The sequence below is a fragment of the Protopterus annectens genome, chromosome 5.part0 (assembly GCF_019279795.1).
Source record: "Protopterus annectens isolate FY-2018-M chromosome 5.part0, PAN1.0, whole genome shotgun sequence".
Lineage (NCBI taxonomy): Eukaryota > Metazoa > Chordata > Ceratodontiformes > Protopteridae > Protopterus > Protopterus annectens.
Window position 1 is genome coordinate 1829055372 of NC_056735.1, and position 21538 is coordinate 1829076909.

Genomic DNA, 21538 nt, shown 5'->3' on the forward strand with positions numbered 1-21538 from the left:
TTTTTAAACATCCATGTAATTTATTATATTCCATCAATGATGGTAAGAAGGGTACTAAGAAATGTGGCACATGCCATCAGTGCCCTTTTATATTAGAAGGGACAGTGATATCAGTTGGTCAACCTTGTATCAATATTGTGTTGAAAAATGAGAATTGTTTCACAAAGGGGGTAGATTACATCACAGTATGTCAAAAATGTTCCAGTTTTTATATTGGAAAAACAGTGTGTCAACTCAGAAACAGTGTATATAAACACACTTATGCAATCAGTAGAGGTAATGAAAATAATGCCTTGTGTAGGCATGTTTAGGAGTGTCCAAGATTCACTACGTTTTTTATTTGAGATAGTGGGAATTGTTTCCCAGGATATTAGAGGGGGTGACTGGGAAACCAAATTAGAAATGAGGGAATTGTTTTGGCAGCTTAGATTAAATACTGCCAACAATAAGGGTCTGAATGATTGTATTTCTACCTTACCAGTTTTAAAGATCAAAGCTGCTCAACTGTAAAGAATGGTTCATGAACATATTTTAATAGCAAACTATGTATTGACAATGCTTTTTTATCAACTTTTTTATTTAAGTTTTTCTTCATCCATGTTTTTAATTTTGTTTAGTATTTTTTATGATAAGAATTTTGTGTGTTATTCCATATTTAGTTTCATCTAAGTGTTTGTGTGGTGCTTACACTTTAAAAGAGCATGTTCAGTTAATTGATTATGTGTTTTTTTGATTTTTGTGACTATAAAAATTATTTACTTGTGTGTTATGATGGTTCTGAAGAAGTACATTTTTTGAGGATGAAAGCGCTCAATCTTATTTGGTTTTGAATAAAGTGTTTTCATTTTTCATTGTGCCTTGGTGGTTCCAAGTGGTTTTAGCAACTGCGTACATTTCATTTAAGTTTTATATCAGTGGCTTATATTTTTTCCTGCACTGCCTGACTAGCGGCACCCCGTGGGTTTTCTTTTTGTGTTCTTGGTATTACTTTGCTGCATGGGTTCCCGTTATTTAGACTGTTTTACTTATATTAATTGGAAGAGGAGGTCCAATAGTGATAGAAGAGGGAAAAAAAGATAATAATGGAAGATATAGTACCAAGGAGCTACTGGCTAGGAATGGGAATTACACTGACATGCATTAACATCCCACCTAAAACTGCTTTAATTGAGCTTAAGAAAGTTCTGGGAGAAATAATCAGCTTTCTGCAAGGAATATTACTTATAGGTGGAGACTGGAATTTGGTTTGCAACAGTGAAGATGTGTCTGGTGGGCCTAAAAGGGAAGATATAACAATAGAGGGTAGATTTTTGAAGAAATTTATGAAATTGTTTCACATGGAAGACGTCAATTCAGTAATAGGAGTTCGGAGTGAGTTTGCATATTATTCACCATGATATAAAAACTGGGCTAGACTAGATAGATTTTATATCTCTCAGGAACATGTGTATTTAATTGAAGGTCTCGAAATACACCCAATAACTATTTCAGATCATGCACCAATAATAACAAAAATAAAAATGAGACACTGGCACTTTCCAACCTAGGAATGAGTTGTGGAATTAATTCAGGAGCTACTTGAGAAGATAGAATTTTCTTCTGTAAACATAGCTAGGGAGTGGGGTAAAATTAAAGTGGAGTTTAAAACTAGGGTGGAAATAAAAGAAAGGGAGATATGGTTAAGAAATAAGAATTATTCAGAGGGACTGACAAATGTTAAAGTATTGCAAAATGGAGGGGGGGTCTCTCAGAACACGTAAAGGAGCAACAACAGAATGCTAAACAGAAAATAAGGGATTCCCTCGATAATATGCATGAATTTAGAATGAGTACAGTTAAGCAACTATTTAAACCAAACGGAAAAGCAAACTGAGAAATTAAAAACGGTCACAGGACAGAACCAATATTGAACCTGCGAATGTTTACTAAAAACAAACTGTTATTTATTGAAGTGCTTTTCGTGTACTCGATGAGCACACTTCATCAGAAAACCATTAAAATGCACAAGTCAGGTTTATATATCAAACAATCAAGGATTCAATTAGGCTTTCAAAATACCCGCCTTTGTTTTTCTTAAAGCTACAAATGTGTAAACAATACGAAATGACACTTAATCACCCTTCGCTATGCAAATATATGAATATATATATATATATATAAGTTAGCAATCGATAATTATCAGCCTAAAGCAACAATATTAAGCCCAGGGAAATTATTACATTTAACTTATATAGCCGTTCGTGTTTTGAAGTTATCAAGAAGTATTGGGAATTATTTGGTACTAACCATAATATTTGTGTTATACTGGGTGATGGCCCAAGAGTTATATATAAGAGGGGTTACAATCTTAAAAATTTACTTGAACGTCAACAAAAGGTACCTGTGAAAATCGCTGGCATGTTTAAATGCCAAGATTGTAATTATTGTAAATTTGTCGACAACTTGTATTAATTAAAGGTTAATGGTCATCATATTAAATTTAAAGCTAAATTTAACTGCAGTACTAGAATGGTTGTTTATGTGGCTAAATGCCAAAGGTGCCCCGCATTTTATGTGGGTAAAACGGAGCGTAAACTCCGTGAAAGGATGTATGAACACCTATACGCTATTAGTAGAATGAAATTGGATAATGCATTGGCCAAGCATATTTCAAAGTGCAGTAATCACAGCTTTAGATTTGCAGTTATTGACCAAGTTAACCAAAATAAAAGAGGGGGTCTTCTAGTTTGTTGTTGGAAGAATTGGAATTGGAATGGCAGATCAAGCTTAATGCTTATAATTTCCCTGGGCTTAATGAATCTTATTCAATTGCAAGTGTATTATAACTTAGAGTTTGAGACGTTAATATCTATGTCATAACTTAGTCTAGTTTTTTCTTTATATATTTTTCCGTACTTTTTAAAAGGTTTATTTTAACTGCTGACTCTGGGGAGACATGGGTTATGTAGATATACATGATCTAACCAAGTATTAATATACAATAGTGGTTTAACAGTGTAATTTATGTTATATGCATAGAGTGTACAAATGGATATTTTACGCATGTATATGTGAATATAATATTGTTGCTTTAGGCTGATAATTATCGATTGCTAACTTGTATATATATATTCATATATTTGCATAGCGAAGGGTGATTAAGTGTCAATGTTAAGTTGTCAATCTCGCCTTCATTCTTGCTGGATGGGTTCACTTACTAAAGCTCGAGAGCTAATTTTACTGGCTCGAGGCAACCCTATATCCCATGGTGCAAGGCGATAACTACCCAGATCTTGTTTAGGTGCTTTTTACGGCTCCTGGTAAGTTTTTCAAATTTCAGACTTTTAGACTCTCCTCTTTAGTTTTAGTCACTACCGTTGTTGTGTAAACTCTTAACGATTAGTTTAACCCTATCTCCGTTAGTGTTCCCTTTTTTTCCAGTTATTTATCCCTTCCCTAAGTTAGGCCTTAAGCCTCCCCTTTCCTAATTTTTTGTCAGGGATTCTGTGTGGTGTTTGGGTGTGTTTGTATCCCTGTTTTAATTTTATTTGGATTGGGTGTTTATTGTGTGTGTGTCTGTGTTTTTTGCTACTTAGTGCTTCCTCGACACAGTTATGTTGAAGGATACAAAGGTCTCAGGCTTCAAGAAGTGTGACTCGTGCTGTCAGAAAATGTCTCTGACAGACGGTGGACCTCTGCACCTGCAGGACTCTTGTGCTATCTGCCATGCCTTCAGCCCAAGAGTCCTGCAGGAGCGCAGAAATAAATTAATACTGAGGGGCTTATTAAAGCCTGAGAGCTCCCTGACTAAGTCGGCCCCGGGAAAGCCCTCAAAACCAGTTAAGCCTTTGGCTCCAAGCCCTAAGCCATCGGCTACTGGTTCGCCTTCTGTGACGAGAACGGCTCCAGCCGGTGCCGATCCTTCTTTGTCACAGGTTACAGTATCGGCTCCATCAGGTGCCAATACCGCTAAATCTGGGCACTCAGTGTCGGCTCCGGCTGGAGCCGATGTATCCTCGGCTCCTTCGGCTCCACCTATCTCAAGAAAGAGATCAAGATCCCCGTCGTTGGAGTCGATACATTTGGCTCCGAGATCACCCCTGCTCTCGGAGCGGAGCCATCGGAGCCAGTCTTCTCGGTCGTCCAGGCTATCCGACCACGACCTTGAGAGAGTGGTGAGTAGACTATTAAAGTCTCAGGCATTAGCCCAAATGCTCCATAGCCCGTCTCAACAGACAGTAGCTATTACACATTCACCTAACATTCATCCTTTGACTCTCTTACAGAGCTCGGAGCTGGAGCTCCTCAGAGCCGTGACTGTTGTGGCTTCCGAGCCGATACCACCTCCCCCTTCGGCTCTGTCGTCCTCTGCTCCGATCTCCTCCTTGATGCCTTCACTGGAGGGATCCGGGCATCTGGTCTGTGGCATCGGACACTTGGTGAGCTCAGCCCCGACATCAGCCTCGGAGCCGTCCTTGTCGGTGCGGCCTGGGGTTCCTATCTCTTTGGAGCGGGAGCCTTCTGGCCTTTCTGATGGGGGAGGTGATGAGGAGTGTACTAGCCCCAGGGCGTAGTCAACGGTCAGTTCCATCAGCTCCTCCCACTACAGTGCCTGCTGACGTCTCTTCCCACTCTCTTGCTCCCGGATCCAGAGATCCAACGCCAATATCTTCCTCTTCCGAGGCTTCTCCTGACCTGTCAGGTGAGCCGCATAAGAGGACATGAAACATCTAGACTCCGCCCGAGTCTATTACATCCGATACTGACTTGGATGAGTCGGAGGGATCCCCAAGGTCCCCCTCTGAGGATGTCTCTTTCTCAGACATCCTTGAACTCCTTAAGCAGAGGGGGAACTGGCCTTCCCTTAATCCTTCCTCCACCTCCTGGGTGTCTCCGCATGGACGTGGTGGCTCGGAAGGCATGGATGGCCCCAGACCCGATGGAACCCATTCCTCGGAGGCCTTCTAAATTCATTACGGCCCCACCTGATAGGCAATTTTGCAGCCACCAAGAAGGAATTAGCTGATCCTTCAGTACCTGTCCATCCTCCTAACAAGGATTCCAGGACTATGGATAGATATTTTCTTCAGCGACCTTCGCTGAACTATTAATAATCACTTCACCCGTCTTCAAAGAGATGTTCTTAAAGAGTTGGGGAAGTTTTACAGGATTCCCAGGATAAAATTAACTCTCAGCTAGGAATCCTAAACTCATTGTTAACTCCTCCATGCTCCTCATTTCATATGCAGCCGATGGAGCGCGCAGGCACAGGAGTGGCTTCAATCCTGGTTCAAGGCATCCTTCACAAACTCTCCCTTTGATGGTTCGTCCTTGTTCGGACCTCAAGTGAAAGACACCTTGACTAGATGCGAACAAGATGGCAAGACTCTTTCTGCCATAGGAGTCCGTTTCTCCACCCCTTCAAGACCTTACCCAAAAGGTCAGAAGGGAGGGAAAATGTGGTTCCGCAAATCTCAAGGAGTCACGCCTGGTCAGTTTATCCCCAGAGGCAGAGGGGGTAACAACAACAGATGCCGCCCTAGGGGCAGAGGGGGTCCGCAGAATCAGGGTAGCAGGGAGTCTCTCTCTGACAAACCTTTCCAGCATCCCTGAGAATGTTGCCCAATTGTCCACCTTCGGAGGCAGTCGGGGGAAGATTATCGCTGTACCCAAAAGCCTGGCTTTCTCTTTCTCAAGACAAATGGGTACAGTCGATCATATCCGAGGGTTACAAAATTCCCTTTATCCAAACCCCAATTCAGCAAAAAGGAACCCTACCAGATGTTCCACCCGGTCTAAGGGAACTAGCAGTACCAGAGATATCAAAACTGCTAGCAAAAAGAGCTATCCAGCCAGTCCCAGCAGACCAAATAGGATCCGGAATCTACTCAAGGTTCTTTTTAGTACCAAAAAAGACAGGGGACTGAAGACCAATATTAGATCTCAGCAAACTAAACAAGTTTGTAAAGAAAACAAGGTTCTGGATGGTCACGCTTCAGTCCATTCTACCCTTTCTGGGCAAGGACAATTGGATGTGCTCGGTGGACCTTCAGGATGCGTACTATCACATAAAAATTCACAGGCGCTCCAGAAGTTTTCTCCACTTTCAGCTGGGGGCCAGTCACTTCCAGTTCAGAGCCCTGCCATTTGGACTCACTACACCCCCCAGAGTGTTCACCAAATGTATGCTCACCTGAATTCCAGGTGTTTCCATATCTAGACGACTGGCTCCTCAACTGCCACCACCAGGCATCAACTTCTCCAAGCCAGAGATTACACCATTCACATTTGCAGAGAGCTAGGGATTTCTATAAATTTCGAAAAATCTGCCTTGTCGCCCTGTCAATCTATTACCTTTATAGGAGCAAAATTGGACACCGTACAACTTTCAGCAAAGTTAACAGACCAAAGGATCTTGGATATTCAAAACCACATCCATGTGATTCTTCAGAGCAACAAAATTCAGGCCAGGTTTGCCCTGAAAGTATCGGGTCTTCGCCATAACACTTCTTCCTACAATGGATGCTGTTAATGGTCCTTTCAACGACTTCCCATCGTCACAGGATCATAATAACTCCAATTTGCAAAAGGCATCTGACCTGGTGGATATTGTCCCCTCAAGTCCATCAGGGCAGACCCTTTGTTCCTCCCGCCCCGGTCGACACGATTACATCGGACGTCTCCCTGATCGGGGGGGGGGGGCATTATCAGGGCAGGATGGTCCATGGCACTTGGCAACCTTTCGAATGCCACTTGCACATAAATGTCCTGGAGATGAGAGCAGTGACTCTCTTCCCCTGGGAACTATTTCAGTCCAAACAGACAATATGTCCGTAGTGTGGTATATCAACAAGCAGGGCGGAACCAAGTCCTATCCACTGTGTCGAGAGGCACTCAGACTTTGGCAGTGGGCAATCTCTTCTCAGCAGTTTCTGATATATCCCGGAAATCCAACATCATAGCGGACAGGTTGAGCAGAGCTATTCTCATGCCTCACGGTGGTCTCTCAAACAATCTGTGACGGAAGAGATTTTTCAGAAGTGGGGCCTTCCAAAACAGCAAATGCCCGACTTCTTCTCTCTCTTTCCAGGCCATCCCCTAATCCAAGATTGGCCCAGGGGACTTCTATATGCCTTTCCTCCTTTTCCTCTAATACCACAAGTAATTCAGAAAGCAACCGCCTTGAGAGCCAAGATGATTCTCATTGCCCCTTATTGGCCTCGACAGATATGGTTTACATTCCTACATCGTTATCTTTTGGTACAGCCATGGCATCTGGACCTGGTTCCAGATCTTCTGACCCACCAGTCGGGGCAGCTGCACCAATCCATACCTTCTCTCAACCTCACTGCTTGGTTGCTCCACTTCCATCCCTAGCCAGGCTTCCTATGATTTCTAATCCCGTCCAGGATATCATAGTAGCTTCCCTTAAATCTTCCACCAGAAGGATTTGCACTAGTAAATGGCAACGTTTCTCCTTCTGGGCAAAAGCTAGGAACATAGATCCCTTTACTGCTCCGATTCATTCAGTCTTGGACTTCGAGATTTTTCATTCAGGATCTTCTTCCTCCACAGTAAAAGTTCAGTTGGCAGCCATTTCAAATTTTCATATTGGCTTGTTGGACCACAACATCATGTCACATAAACTTTGCAAGGCATTCCTTAGAGGTATATTTTTGCTTAAACCTCCGATTAGAGACCCCCCACCACAGTGGGATCTAAATTTTAATTTTAACATCCTTAATTCTTCCCACCTGTTCATTGAAATTTCTAGTCGCCATTACTTCTGCCAGGAGAGTATCTGAGCTTCATGCCCTCTGCATTCGTCCTCCCTACTTAATATTCCACAAAGACAGAGTTTCTCTAAGGACTAATCTGTCTTTCTTACCCAAAGTGGCACTTAAATCAATCTATTGATCTTCCAGTTTTCCCAATTTATTCTGATAGAGTGGAACAAAACTACATTATCTCGATGTTATATTATCTGGACAGAACCAAACAATTTAGGAAATCTGATCAACTGTTTTTATCCTATGCAGAGAACAAGAAAGGCCTTCCCAGTATCCAAGGTAACCCTATCTAGGGTGATTACATGCATTTATCAACTCAGAGGTAAACAGTTGATTGCCCATTCCACTAGAGCACTAGCTACATCTACAGCTTTTCAGGCTAGACTCAGCAGCCACATGGGCCTCTCCTCATACCTTTGTACAAATTAGACTTGGCCTCCAGAAACAGAGCAAATTTTGGTTCCACAGTCTGTTCCATTGAGCCACCCAGGATAAAGGTGGATTGACAACTTAACATTGAGAAGTTATGTACCTACCGCATAACGTTCCATGTTGTCTCTCGCTTCTTTTCTTCTCTTTCTCGCCCACCCATCCCCTAGCCTGGTCAGAGCGTGAAGATTGTTCCTCTTCCTTGAAGAGTCTTGATCCAATTTTTCCAGCTAATCAGCTCACTAGTGTCACTAGATCAGGTTGGTCCTTTTCTGGGGATTATTACCTCTTCCTCCTCCTCCCCAGTTGGAAGAATATATTGCATAATTTTTCCTTAGCTACCAAACGAGATCTGGGTAGTTATCGCCTTGCATCATGCGATATAGGGTTGCCTCGAGGCCGAGGATCGGCTCTGAACCCATCCAGCAAGAAACATAACTTCTCATTTATTGTTTACACATTTGTAGCTTTAAGAAATATTTTGAAAGCCTAATTGAATGCTTGATTGTTTGATATATAAACCTGACTTGTGCAGTTTAATGGTTTTCTGATGAAGTGCAATAAATAACAGTTTGTTTTTAGTGAACATTCGCAGGTTCGTTCTTGGTTCTGTCCTGTGACCGTTTTTAATTTCACTGTTAAGCAACTGTTTTGATAATAATTCTAGAACACAAAAACTTTTAGCACAACAACTCAGACAACATGAAGTGGAAATGGCTGTCACCAAGCTTAGGGAGCCTATAACAAAGTAGATAACAAGAGATCCTGTAGAAGTATTAGAAATATTTCAGAACTTTTATGAAAGTTTGTATAAAGCAGAGAAATGTGGAAATCAAGAAAAGGTACACATGGAAATGTTTATGGAAGTTTTAAATATGGTTAGAAGTAGATGAGGCTCAATTACTGACAGGATAGGAAGAGATGAGATAAAAATGGCTATGTATAACCAATCTACATGGAAGTCACCAGGAATAGATGGTATTCCTGTGGAAGTATGGAAGTTAGGAGGGACAAACTGATAAAGATCTGGAAGGCTTTGTTTAACAGTATTATAAGAGGAGGAGAAGCACCAGCATCCTGGAAGACAGTGATGTAACAGTAATACCTAAAGAGGGTAAAGCTCCTTTGGATCCAGCTTCATATAAACCCATTTCAATATTAAACCATGATTATAACATGTTTATGTATCTAATGGCTAAAAGAATGGCAAAAGTAATGCCAAAATTGATAGACATGGATCATTTTGATTTTGTGGAGGGAAGGCAAACATTTGACAATATTAACAGAACATTGATGATCTAGAGGGAAGCAGAATGTAAGAAAATGCCACTTTTATTGGTGGGTCTTGATGCAGACAAAGTATTTGGCAGAGTAGACTAGGCCTTCATGAGCAGGGCAATGGAAGCATTTGCTTTTCCTGATACAATTATAAGGTTGATTAGAAGTGTGTATGAGGGATCAAAGGCAAAAATTAAAGTGGGTAGGTTCTTTTCTGATAACTTCTGCTTGAAGGCAGAGTTGTCCACTTTCTCCTTTGTTTGCATTATATTTGGAACCATTGGAAAAGAAAATAAGGGACTCATAAATTCAAGGATATAATTGGTATGCTAGTCAGGAAAAGCTGGCTGTGTTTGCAGATGATATTTTATACATGACAAAACCAGAAAGGTACATTGTTATGGAGCATTTTGAGACAGTTTCAGATCTCAAGATACAAAATGAATGAAGCTAAAACAAAGGCAATAGCTGTAAATTATGTACCCACGCATGAGTTGGACCAGCAATATCCATATCTTTGGGGACATAATAAAATGAAGTATTCAGAAGTATGGATTAGAAATTACTTTGTTGTGGCAGCTAAGGATATATGGGAAGAGACTAAACAGAAGATAATACAAAAATTGAGAAACTCAAAACTTTGTTATGTTGATTTGGATACTAAGATACAAGCCATTAAAATGTTTTTAGTCCATTTAGTCTAATACACAGGTCAGTTCATAGGTTCACACTAGACTAACCACCCATTTTAAGCCTAGCCAATTACCCCATGTGAGAATCAAACACTATACCTTGTTTCTGTAAGGTAAACTCCCTAACCATTATGCCAACCTCCCACCAGACATATTTTTATCAACCAGAGGAGTAGATATGGATAGTAGTTAAAAAAGCGTTGAAGGATTTTATATGGGAAGTGAAGACAGCAAGGATCAAGTGGGATTAGCTTATTTTTCCAATAGAACAAGGTGGACTATGATAACACAATTTGAGGGGTATTTTAGAGCAACACAGTTAAGGCTGTTATACATAGCACAAGCAGAAAGTGGAAAGGAACGATGTTGATGCAGTAAGGAAGCTCAAGAAATAAAGATAGATTGGGATTTTTAATACAGACTTTTAAGGAGAACAATAGAAATCATACTGAGTATTATATTCATAAAATATCAGGGAGTATTATAAGAACTAAACCAGCATGAGAATGGAGAAAAGAGATTTTGCCGATAGGTGAGAGGGGGCTGGAATTTATTGGAGAAAACTGGCAAATGAACCCCAAGGTGTTGGGAACAAATAACTAGAAAGAGAAAGGTAAAAGAATGGGAAGAGGTCAATAATTTATTTGGACTTCAGGTTAGAGGTTGCCTTCCCTATCAGGGATTGATATCAGAGTATAGGCAAAGAGAAAGAAATAGGGAGCTCCTGAATGAAAGACCAGCACTAGTAGAGTTTTTAATAGAATCTAGACCAGAAGCTGCCATTAAAAAGGAATAATTAGTAAAGCATATAAATATTTTACAATAATTATAAAAATCAATTAGAGGAGCTTAGAAAGGATTGGGAAGAGAGATTGGATAAGCAGTTCACAAAGAGACGATTGGGGGGATATATGTATATCTCTCAAATATGCAACAAAGTCTAGAAGATTTAGGATTTTTGCCTGGAAGTGTTTACATAGGTATTTTTATACCCCAAGTAGACTCCAAACAATTTTTCCTCATGTAGATAGCAAATTTTGGAGGTGTGTCGGGCAAGAAAGACGTATTTGGGAACATGTTTTTTGAGTGTGTAATGAGCTGGTAGAGTTTAGGGATTCCCTGCAGACTTTGTCAATGATGCTGGATGAGTGGATTGGTTTGACTGGTGAAGTGATTTTTTTTGAGTTATGGTACAGAATCAGAATTAGTTAGACATAGTAAAGCCTTGCTGAGTGATGTGCAATGTCGCTCATACTTTGCAGTAGCATGTAGACTTTTGTGTACCGTCCGGACATATGAGTCAACCAGAGGCGGACTCCCAAATGAGATGAATACTGCAGCATATGGAAGAGAAGGACATCTATGATTATGGTAAGATTTTACACCACTGTTCTTTCAGCTGCCCTTCAAAGAGGATAATGTTTTCCAGCAGGAAATGAAGATATAGTTCCAGCACTCAGTGCCCTGAATTTCACAGTTTGGAGGCTGAAGTTCTGATTCCTAGCAGGAATTTTTTTTTTCTGTCATTTAGTTTACTTTTGCAGGAAGCTAGAAAACATGTTAATTAGGAAGTTTAAATTGTCTAAACAGGAGTGATACCAACAGCAGTAAACTTTTCTGCTATCATTTTGTTAGGAAGCTAGGAGATGCTTTACTAGGAAATCTTGAATTGTCTGGACAAGAATGGTGTATTGTCAGAAGTATACTGTCTTCAAGAGAGACTTCTAGAGAGAGTAATATTTTCACTCTCCTTCAATATTTAGGAGTTATTCTTATGGGGAAGAGGGGTTTGGATGGATGGATGGATGGAGTCTAACGCTTCCCTATGTTTGCATTTTTCTTTAACAGTATGTTTATTTTTACTATGTATTTTAGTAAGGGTGTGCCTTATAGCTCTGAATTTTGCATTTTATCTAAAGTAAAAAAAAAAAGAAAGAAAAATTAAGAGATTGAAGTTCATTGGTTTCAAATGCCTATCCACATGACATAAGTGGTAGAACTACCTGTACTTCATCGGAGCTGTTCTGCTGAAGCAGGTTTTCATTATAATATTAACTGCTACTCTCAAAAACTCTACTCCTGTTGTTAATACTTACGTAACTGTTTTTATCTTTTGTTTTATATGCTTGTGCCCTGTCTTCTTCTGCTGGATACTTTGCAGAACATCTGTTGACACTGTTATCCCTGTAGACTTTGCCCTTAGAGAGGACAGAAACGTAAAGACCATAGTATAAATTGTGTTGAGTTAGACATTTTATGTATCTCTTCACTGAGGTGGTAGTTACTGGCCCTAGCAACTAGCATCCTTTTGCACTTTATTTCCTGAGAACATTTATTCATTGTTACTAGGAAATCATTCATTAGGTCTTTAGGTTGTGTTTCTACGTGTTCACAAGTAATGAAATTTGTGATCTAAGGCTGTTTTACAAAACCTACATGTTGTCCACTAGGTCTTGCATTATACTTCAGAAATGTTCTTGCACTCTGTTTTGCAGTAATGTAGAGGTACAACATTAGAATCTGCAGTGATGTCATTAGTTTGTTGCAGTCACCCTGTACATTGTTAGGCATGATCTGTATTGTGCATTAGCAGCTTCTAACAGTTGTGCTTTTTTGTACTTAGGTTCGAATTGAGCAAGTAATAGTTGCTGAACCAGGGGCGGTTTTGTTATATAAGCTCTCTAATCTTCTCAAATTCTATCACCATACTATCAGGTAAACCTGTGTTTTACTTAATTACATGTCCAGTAATTTAAAGAACTGCAGAGCCATGCTGTTGCATACTTCATGCTACTTATGTATTTATAATTAAATATGTTGTGGAGCCAGTAGCGTAAAAAAATCTTTATAGACTGTTAACCTGTAATCTTTACCTTGAGTACAAACTAATTTCAAGATGATTAACATTTCTGCTTCACAGCACTTTGTTCTTGGTTGATTTCCTGGCTGGGGTGCCTTCTTTTGTGAAGTTTGTGTGTTCTCCCTTTGTCTCTGTGGGTTCTAGCCCAGCTTTCATTTTCCTTGTGTAAGATGGTGATATCCTAAGTTGCCAGTAGGTTTTGTGTTGGGTTTAAGTGAGTATTTATAGCTGTTGCCTGTAATGGAGTAGCACAGCCTTCAAGACTGAGTCACTGACTTATGCCCCTTGCTAGATAGTATTGCCTTTAAGTTCCCCATGGCCCTGAATAGGATATTTCTGGTCTCAGAGAATGAATTCATAACATTAAGGACTTTTCTTGAGGGGGCCTAGGGTTGGATCCTTACTCTCCACCAGTCCACATTTGTATCTGTTTTTGGAAGTTGTCTAACTCATGGAAGAATGCACACATAAGGCAGTGCATACTTTGACAAAAACACGTAACGTTGAAAATAATGTATTCCTTTCTGTTTGGCTTTTCCTTCTTGATATTTGCTTGATTCAAGTGTTGATCTTTGTCATCACTAGTAAAAGAAAAAAGTTCCTGCATGTGTATTCACTTTTGACTCATTTGTGACATAGAAAGTTCCAAATTCAAGAAAGATGGTGTAAGAAGAATCTTTTTGGGACTGTGTGGATGTTACTTCTCAGTGACCATTGGTAGAGCAGAAGTTTGACCACCCAAGACTTCTTAGGGAGAACTAGTTAGAGTACAATCCCCTGAAAGAAGGTCTGCATTTTATGTGGCCACCTGAGTCTCCCAGGGGCAGGGATAATCTTTAGTTTGTAGATAGTTGATTCCATTCAGTGTTCATTCAGGGCTTTGAGTTAAGATATACCACTGTCTTCACCTTGGGGGGGGGGGATGCGTACAAGATTGTACGCTCCATCTTTTCCTTGCCTTAGTGAAATGGTCGTGAGTCCAGTCAGACTTATTGTGTAAAGCAGCAGCTCCTTTTTGTCAGGTTGTGCCTGGAGTACTTTGGGGATGAAGCTTCCTCTTCTACAGTTTTCCCATAGCTTGTCCACCCTACTGAGGAAGACACTTGGGGGGGGGGGGGCAGAAACAGGTTCCACAGCTCAAGTACAAGAGATAAAGTGCAAGAGATTGAATGGCTGTTCGACTCTCAGTGGAAGCTGTAGAATTGGATGTAAGATTTCACCTTTAAGGTCCTTGTTCTGATATCAGGCCTCATGCACACCTCTCCTTTTTGCACACTACTTTTTTGAAACACAAGCAGTCATTTACTGGCCATGGTAGGCCTGACACCTCTTGTGTGCTTATTACACATGCCAGGTAAGATACTGGATTTGGAGGGCATGGCACTTTTTCCTCAGCTAGCTACTTAAGGGGACCAGCATGGAGGCCCTTGTGTTTGAGACAAATCAAGCTTTGGAGTAGTAATGTCACCTTTTTCTGGTCTACCTTGTGGAGCTTGAGGGCTTGCTCATGCTTTATTTTAAGGAGTACCAAGGATCCATTTCCATATTCCCAGGGATGTCCCTTCCCTAGAACTGATTTTTGTGGTGGTTGTCATTGAGGCCTAGAGACACCTTCATTGTGCTGCAGTATTGTTGTTTCCCTCTGTTAACTCCTACATAGATTTTAAAGATTCTTTGTGTAAACATTCCAAAACTGACTTCTGTGTGGACTTAACAGGCTTTCAGCATACCCACACACCCTTTTCTTCCAGCTGAGGAATAGAGTAATGTGAGAGGAGAACAAGTCTGACAGGAAGGTTCACATCTTTTCCTTGCAATGTTAGGGCATTGGAACCTACACTGTACATCTTATCTCTCCAGGCTGCAGTCCTTCCTTTTGGAGTCCTCAATGACATGAAGTTCCTTCCTTAAGTCTTGGATGAGAGAACATCACAATGGTCATCATTTAATCACAGCTGCAGTTGCCTTAGATACATGAGTTATATCCAGCAAAGGGTATAACAACCAGTCAACTTCCAAAGCTGAAGGGCACCTTCCATGTGCTCAGTCCATTATCAGCTCAAGGAGAGCTGAAGAAATCAAACAGTTTGAGTGGCAAGCTTTTCAGAGCTTTTCTGCCACCAAAGAGTGCTCCACTTGTGGGATTCAAATAGTCAGCTAGCAGTTTTCCAGTGCTAGGCAGATAAGTTCTGTTAGGGAAAACAACTTCTACTTTTTATTTTTGTTACATTGACTGTCATATGACTTTTAGAGACATTTTAATGTGGAGTGTGACTTGATTTTTGTCGGAAGAAGTTGAAGTAGTTTACTTCATTTGATTTTCAACCTGTGGGTTTCGGATCCACATCGGATCAGACACAGTTGCATTTTCCAGCTATGGATCGGAGCTCCAGACTCCTCCCCTTACCCATAATGCCTGTGTCTCCCTTCTGATCTCATTTGCCGCCATAGTGGTTACAAGCATGGTTTCTGAGCTCCAGCTAGTGGGTCATGTAAGCAAACTATTTTCTGTTTTTTCTCTCTCTAACTACTTCTGATTTTTTTTTTTTACATCCTTTACTTGCACTCGTGTCTGCGTCGAATATCAAAAAAAAAAAAAAAAAATATCCTCTCCTTTCCTTCTTCTTCTGTCTGAGAGCGTGCATGTGTGTGTGCCTTTTGGGCCTGTGTGGGTATGGCAGAAGCCCCTAAGGCGGGATTTAGAAAATACAGAGTGTGGCCATAAGCTATCCCCAGCGGATGGCCACACTCTGTGCGTGGTTTGCCTAGGTGCAGATCGCCTCAAGTCCCCTGTCCTATTTGCACTGGTTTCAACCCCAGGGCACTTAAGGACAGGAGGGACAAACTGATACTGAAGGGATTACTCCCCTCTTCAGATCTACCATCCCTTCCTCTCCAGCAGGGATAGCAGTGGCTGCTGCTTCTACTTCTTCTTTCCTGATCTTTGGGACTCAAACACCCACCAAGAGGTCTAGGGAAGGGGAAAAGGCCAAGAAGGACTGTACCCGCAAGCAGTCCCCCGACCGCTCATCAGAGCTGGCTCTGCAACCGAAAGTCAGGCCAGCAACTAGGCCTGGATCTCCTCGCCTACACTCCCTCAGGTTCTCGCCCGAGGAGACTCGTAGCCAGTCCCCAGTAAGGACTTCTCCCCACCAGCTCTCCCGTCTAGTTTCAGTGGCATCCTCCCGCACCACCTGAAGTATAAGTGAAGCGGAGATGAACAAGATGATGCGAAGATTCATCCGCACCCAGATCCAGATGGGGGTCTTGCCGGCACCACTCCCTCCAGAAGGGGCTCCTTGCAACCTTTGTTCCAACCAATAACTCCTTCTCCGATCCAACCAGCAATTTCAGAGTTCTTGTACTGTACCATGTACCTCGATGCTGATCATTACCTTCAGCTTGTCAGATCCAACGGGATCGGATTTGGCTCTCAAAGTCATAGCCTCGGGGTCGGTTCTGAGTGTGTGCTGTCTGCTCCGAGCGCTTCTGAGTGGAGCATCCCTCAGCATCTCGACTCCTGGAGGTTCGGCTCCAACTCCCCTATCGGGTCAGAGGGAGACGGACCCCGCCAGTACATCACAAGAGGTTCGCTCCCCTTCTGCCTTCGACGTGGTGGAGAGCATTCTCACATTGTCGAGGCCTCTGACCATTTCATCCTCGGACTTCACCCAGACCCCCTTGGTTCTGACTGCGGTTCTGATCATCTTGCTGTCTCAGGGACAGCCCGTGGCCGCAATGCCTCAGGAAGTTCCAGTAGAACATCAAGAGGTTTGTGAGTCCTCCTCGGAGAGCCCCCCCGAGGAAATACCAGCAAACATAAGTGCAAGAGGAGGCACTTGGACTCTCCACCAGAGTCCCTCACAGAAGACATGAACTTGGATGAAGGGGAAGGTTCCCCTTGGTCACCCCCCTGAAGATGTCTCCTTCGGAGACGTAATGGAACCCCTTTGCAGAGGGGGGGGTGGTCAGCCCCCAAACTGAGTACAGATGAGTTTGTGTTCCTGGAGGAAATAGTCTCAGGCCCAATCTACCTCTTGGGTGTCCCCTCCTGCTGATCCACTCATGGACTTAATAACATCTAGGGCATGGAAGGATCCGGACACCATAGAGCCCATCCCTAAGCACCCCAACAAAGTGTTGAGCCCCCCCCCATCAGACAGGACGCATTAGAGCAAGGGGTCCCCAGTAGATGCAGTGATGGTGGTGGCTGCCAGCAAGAAGGAACTCACTCCGGAGAGCTCCATGGTCAACCCCCACCCCTGATCGAGAATTAAGAGCAATGGACCTTTTTTGGGAAGTGAGTATATGCTTCAGCGACCTTCTCGGTGAGGGCACTGAACTTATATGGCACATGTCATTAGACTCTAGAGAGATCTAGTGAAGGAGATCACGGAGTCAACAGCAGAGTCCATGGCGGAGGATAAGAAGACCTTCTCCGCTCGAATGGCCACTCTAAAAGCGGTTGCCAACACGTCCATGCAACTGCTCTCCCATGCTATGGACAGAGCTGCAAGGGGGGCTGGAACAGGTGCTGCTATCAGGTGTCATGCCTGGCTCCAGTTGTGTCAATTTTTGGAGCCCTTCAAGGCGTCTTTCACCAATGCCTCTTATGATGGTTCTTCCCTCTTCGGGCAGTCGGTAAAAGAGACTTTGTTCCAGAGCAAGAAGGACGGGAAGACACTGTCTGCCATCAGGATCCACTTCTCCTCTTCTCAGAGATCCTTTTCCAGGAATCAGTGAGGAATGAAGAAGATGTGGTTCCGAAAGGGTCAGGCATTTTCCCGGGTCAGGCATTTTCCCGGGATGCTTAGGATTCCCCGTCCCCCAGAGGTAGAGAGGGTCAGAACAGATGCTGCCCAAGAGGCAGAAGGGGGGGGTCCTAAATATTTCGGGTCCCAAGAACCCTTTTCGGAGGGACCTGGGCAGCAGCCCTGAGGGGCTGCCCAACTGCTCATCTCTGGAGGCAGTTGGAGGTGGCCTGTCACTACACCCGAATGCATGGGAGTCCGTTACGGGAGATCGCTGGGTGTTGTGAATCATATCCAGAAGATATTTCGTTCCATTCAAGGAACATCCCCATCCGAACAAACTCATCCCAGACGTTCCACCCGCGCAATGGGACTTGGCAGCGCTAGAAATAGGAAAGCTGCTGAACAAACCATCCCCTCAGGCCAGTCTGGATCCGGTGTTTACTCCAGGTTCTTTTTGGTGCCAAAGAAAACAGGGAACTCAGACCCATCTTGGATCTATCCACATTGAACCTGTCAGTAACCAAGACAAAATTACAGATGGTCACTCTTCAATCTATCTTGCCTTTTCTGCAGGCCACAGACTGGATGTACTCGATCGATCTCCAGGATGCATACTAACACATCAAAATGGACAGACACTCCCTGAGATTTCTTCGCTTCCGGCTGGGAGCCAATCCCTACCAGTTCAAAGCCCTCCCGTTTGGTCTCACCACAGCCCCCAGGGTGTTTACCAAAGTGATGGCAGTTGTAAGGGCTCACCTGAGGCTCTAGGGTATTCAGGTCTTTCCATACCTGGATGATTGTCTCTTTGCTGCCCCCTCAGAGCATCTACTGTGTTAGGCCAGGAATCACTTCAAACAAGCTGGGTATTACTATGAGTCTGAACAGATCTTCTCTAGAGTCGGTCCAGATTCTGGACTTTATTGAGGCACGTTTGGACACTCTTCAAATGAAGGTTTTTCTCACCTCGGACAGGATACACAGTTTGAGTGCATGTCTTACAAATTCTTCATGCTCAAGTCCCCACAGCCACAGCAGTGCTCAGAGTGTTAGGTTCCATGGCGGCCACAATCAGTCTCCTGCCGTTGGCTCGCCTACATATGAGAGTTCTTCAATGGACACTTGTGGTCCAGTGGTCCCTGTTAGACCTTCCTCTCACCTTTCCAGTGAGAATCTCAAGGGCATGCAGGGACTCCCTTCAGTGGTGGATTCAATCTCCGGATATCCTCAAGGGTCATTCCTTTCACCCCGTTTTTCCCCAAACCACAGTGATCACGGATGCCACCCAGCTAGGGTGGGGGGGGCACTGCTCGGGAAGGATGGTCCAAGTCACGTGGGCCCGCTGTGAGACCGAGTTGCATATCAACATTCTAGAGATGAGGGTGGTTCTTCCATGCCCATCTTCCTCTACAAACGATTGCCATTCAGACAATATGTCAGTAGTTTGGTACATCAACTAACAAGGGGAACCAGATATTATCCCCTCTGTCGAGAAGCCATGAGAATCTGGGAATGGGTGATCTCCACTAGCCGCTTTCTTGTAGCAATGCACATTCTGGGGCGGTCCAACATTCTAGCGGACAGGCTCAGCAGATCAATTCTGATGCCTTACGAGTGGTCTCTGAGTCCTTCAGTAGTGGAACAGATCTTTCTAAAGTGGGGTCAGCCTTGCTGTGATCTCTTTGTATCTCCTTCCAATACAAAAATGCACTGAATTTTTAGCTCTGACCCCCCCCCCCCCAGAGATGCACTGGTTCATGCTTGGCATCCCAGTCTCCTATGTGCTTATCCTCCACTTCCGCTTATGTTCGTTTCTTCAGAAAGCTTGAAGGCTGGGGAGCATGGTTATACTCATAGCTGCATTCTAGCCTCGCCAGGTTTGGTCCCCCTCACTATGGTCTCATCTAGTTGTTCCTCCATGGACGTTGGATCCAGTTCTGGATCTTCTTTCTCATCCCTCAGGGATCCCTCACCCAGATTTGAACAGCCTGAAGCTCACGGCTTGGCTGCTCCAGTTCCCATGATTATCAGGACTCCCGGATTATCATCTCCTGTAAAGTCCATTTTGGTGGCAGCTCACAAATCCTCCACCAGAAAGGTGTATCATAGCAATTAGAGACATTTTTCCATATGGGCTACTCAGGGGACTTTGGACCCTTTCACGACTCCTCTTTCAGCAGTCTTAGAGTTTTTGGCCAGCATCTTCCATCAGGCTGCTAGTTCTTCCACAGTTAAGGTGCAGCTGGCAGCTGTCTCTAATTCCCATGTAGGGGTGAATATGTCTTATAGGTTCATAGGTTGGTACTAGGCTATCAGCCCTAGGGCCTATACAAGCCTAGCCATAACAATTCCCTGGCTATTTCTTCCCACATTATTTACTTTCCTGGACCCCTGTCTAGCAGGGCGACTGACGTGATCCCTGGGGTGAATTTCCTTTCACCCATCCAATCGTCAAGGTTCCTCTTGAAGAGGTCCAAAGAGGCCCTCTGCTTGACATGTATGGGCAATCTATTCCAGTGTCTGGGGAGTCTCTGGGTCAGGAACCTATCCCTCCAGCATGTTTTGTTTATTGTGATGACAAGGTTTAGATCCCTGGAGCGTGTAGCTCTGAGGGATTGGGATTTCTTTAAGTGTAGCATGTCCAACAGCTCTGGGTTTGACATGGCCTTGTATGTTAAGCAGAGATCGCCTCTGAGTAGACTATGAGTATAGCTGGAGTTTTTAAGGTGGTCAGCGTGGGCATCTGCTTTAGGCCTGTGATTCTTTTAGTGAGGTATTTCTGAGGCCTTTCCAGTTGTTGCAGATGTCTTGAGAGGTACATACCAAATGGGCGTTGTATTCTATAATGGGTCTAATGAGGGATGAGTACAGTGGGACAATGACCTCCTTTTTCTGGATGAAAAGCCCTTCGTGATGAGGTGTGCCACATAGAAGGATTTCCTGATTGTTGTGGCGATGTGGTTATCGAAGGTGAGACCACTGTCCACCTGTGTCCCTAAGTCTCTTATCACACTTTCTGTGTTTAGTGTACTGCCACCTATATGGTAATTCATGGATATATGTTTTTCCCAAAGGGATAACAGTACATTTCTTGGCATTGAGCTTGAGCCCATGGCTCTGGCACCAAGCATCTGTTTCTGTAAGGCCCTTTTGTAGAGTATCCACATCATTTGGGGATTCAATAATGGCTCCCAGTTTGCAGTCATCTGCAAACTTTGTTAGCCAGAGTCCCTTAGTGTTGACCTGTACTTCAGAGAAGTAGATGCCAAACAAGAGCGCCCAGGACTGAACCCTGAGGTACTCCACTTGTCACTTGTCTGGAGCTGGATTTGGAGTCGGCTACTTTTACAGTGTGGGTTCTATCAGTAAGCCATTTAGCAACCCATTGGGTGACATAGGGATTAATGCCCAACTTAGTAAGTTTATCTATGATTCCAGAGTGGGGATGGTGTCAAAGGCCTTGGCAAGGTCTAGATAGGCTGTGTGGACCACCTTACCCTTGTCCATGGCTCTGGAGACTGATTCAAAGAAGTCAATCAGGTTCAGGAGACAAGATCGGCCCTTCACAAACCCAAACTGGGTGGGGTCCAGTGTTTGAAGGTTGCCAATGTCTTTGTTTATAAGTTCCATGATAATACGCTCCATGGCCTTGCAGATAAGGCTTGTCAGACTGATGGGACGGTAGTTTCCGGGATCCAAGGTGGATCCCCTTGTGGATTGGGATAACTGTAGCTCTCGCCACTCAGTGGGCACGAA

At 43.3% G+C, this 21538-nt stretch overlaps 1 protein-coding gene across 2 annotated transcripts in view; it reads left to right on the plus strand.

Annotated features, from left to right (window-relative positions):
* Positions 1 to 21538, plus strand: part of COG6 (component of oligomeric golgi complex 6) — a 1421580-nt gene that overhangs the window by 751068 nt on the left and 648974 nt on the right. For both annotated transcript variants that reach the window (XM_044071656.1, XM_044071657.1), the window contains exon 12: positions 12792 to 12883. In XM_044071656.1, the coding sequence (XP_043927591.1) occupies positions 12792 to 12883 (92 nt within the window). The remainder of the gene's footprint in view (positions 1 to 12791; positions 12884 to 21538) is intronic.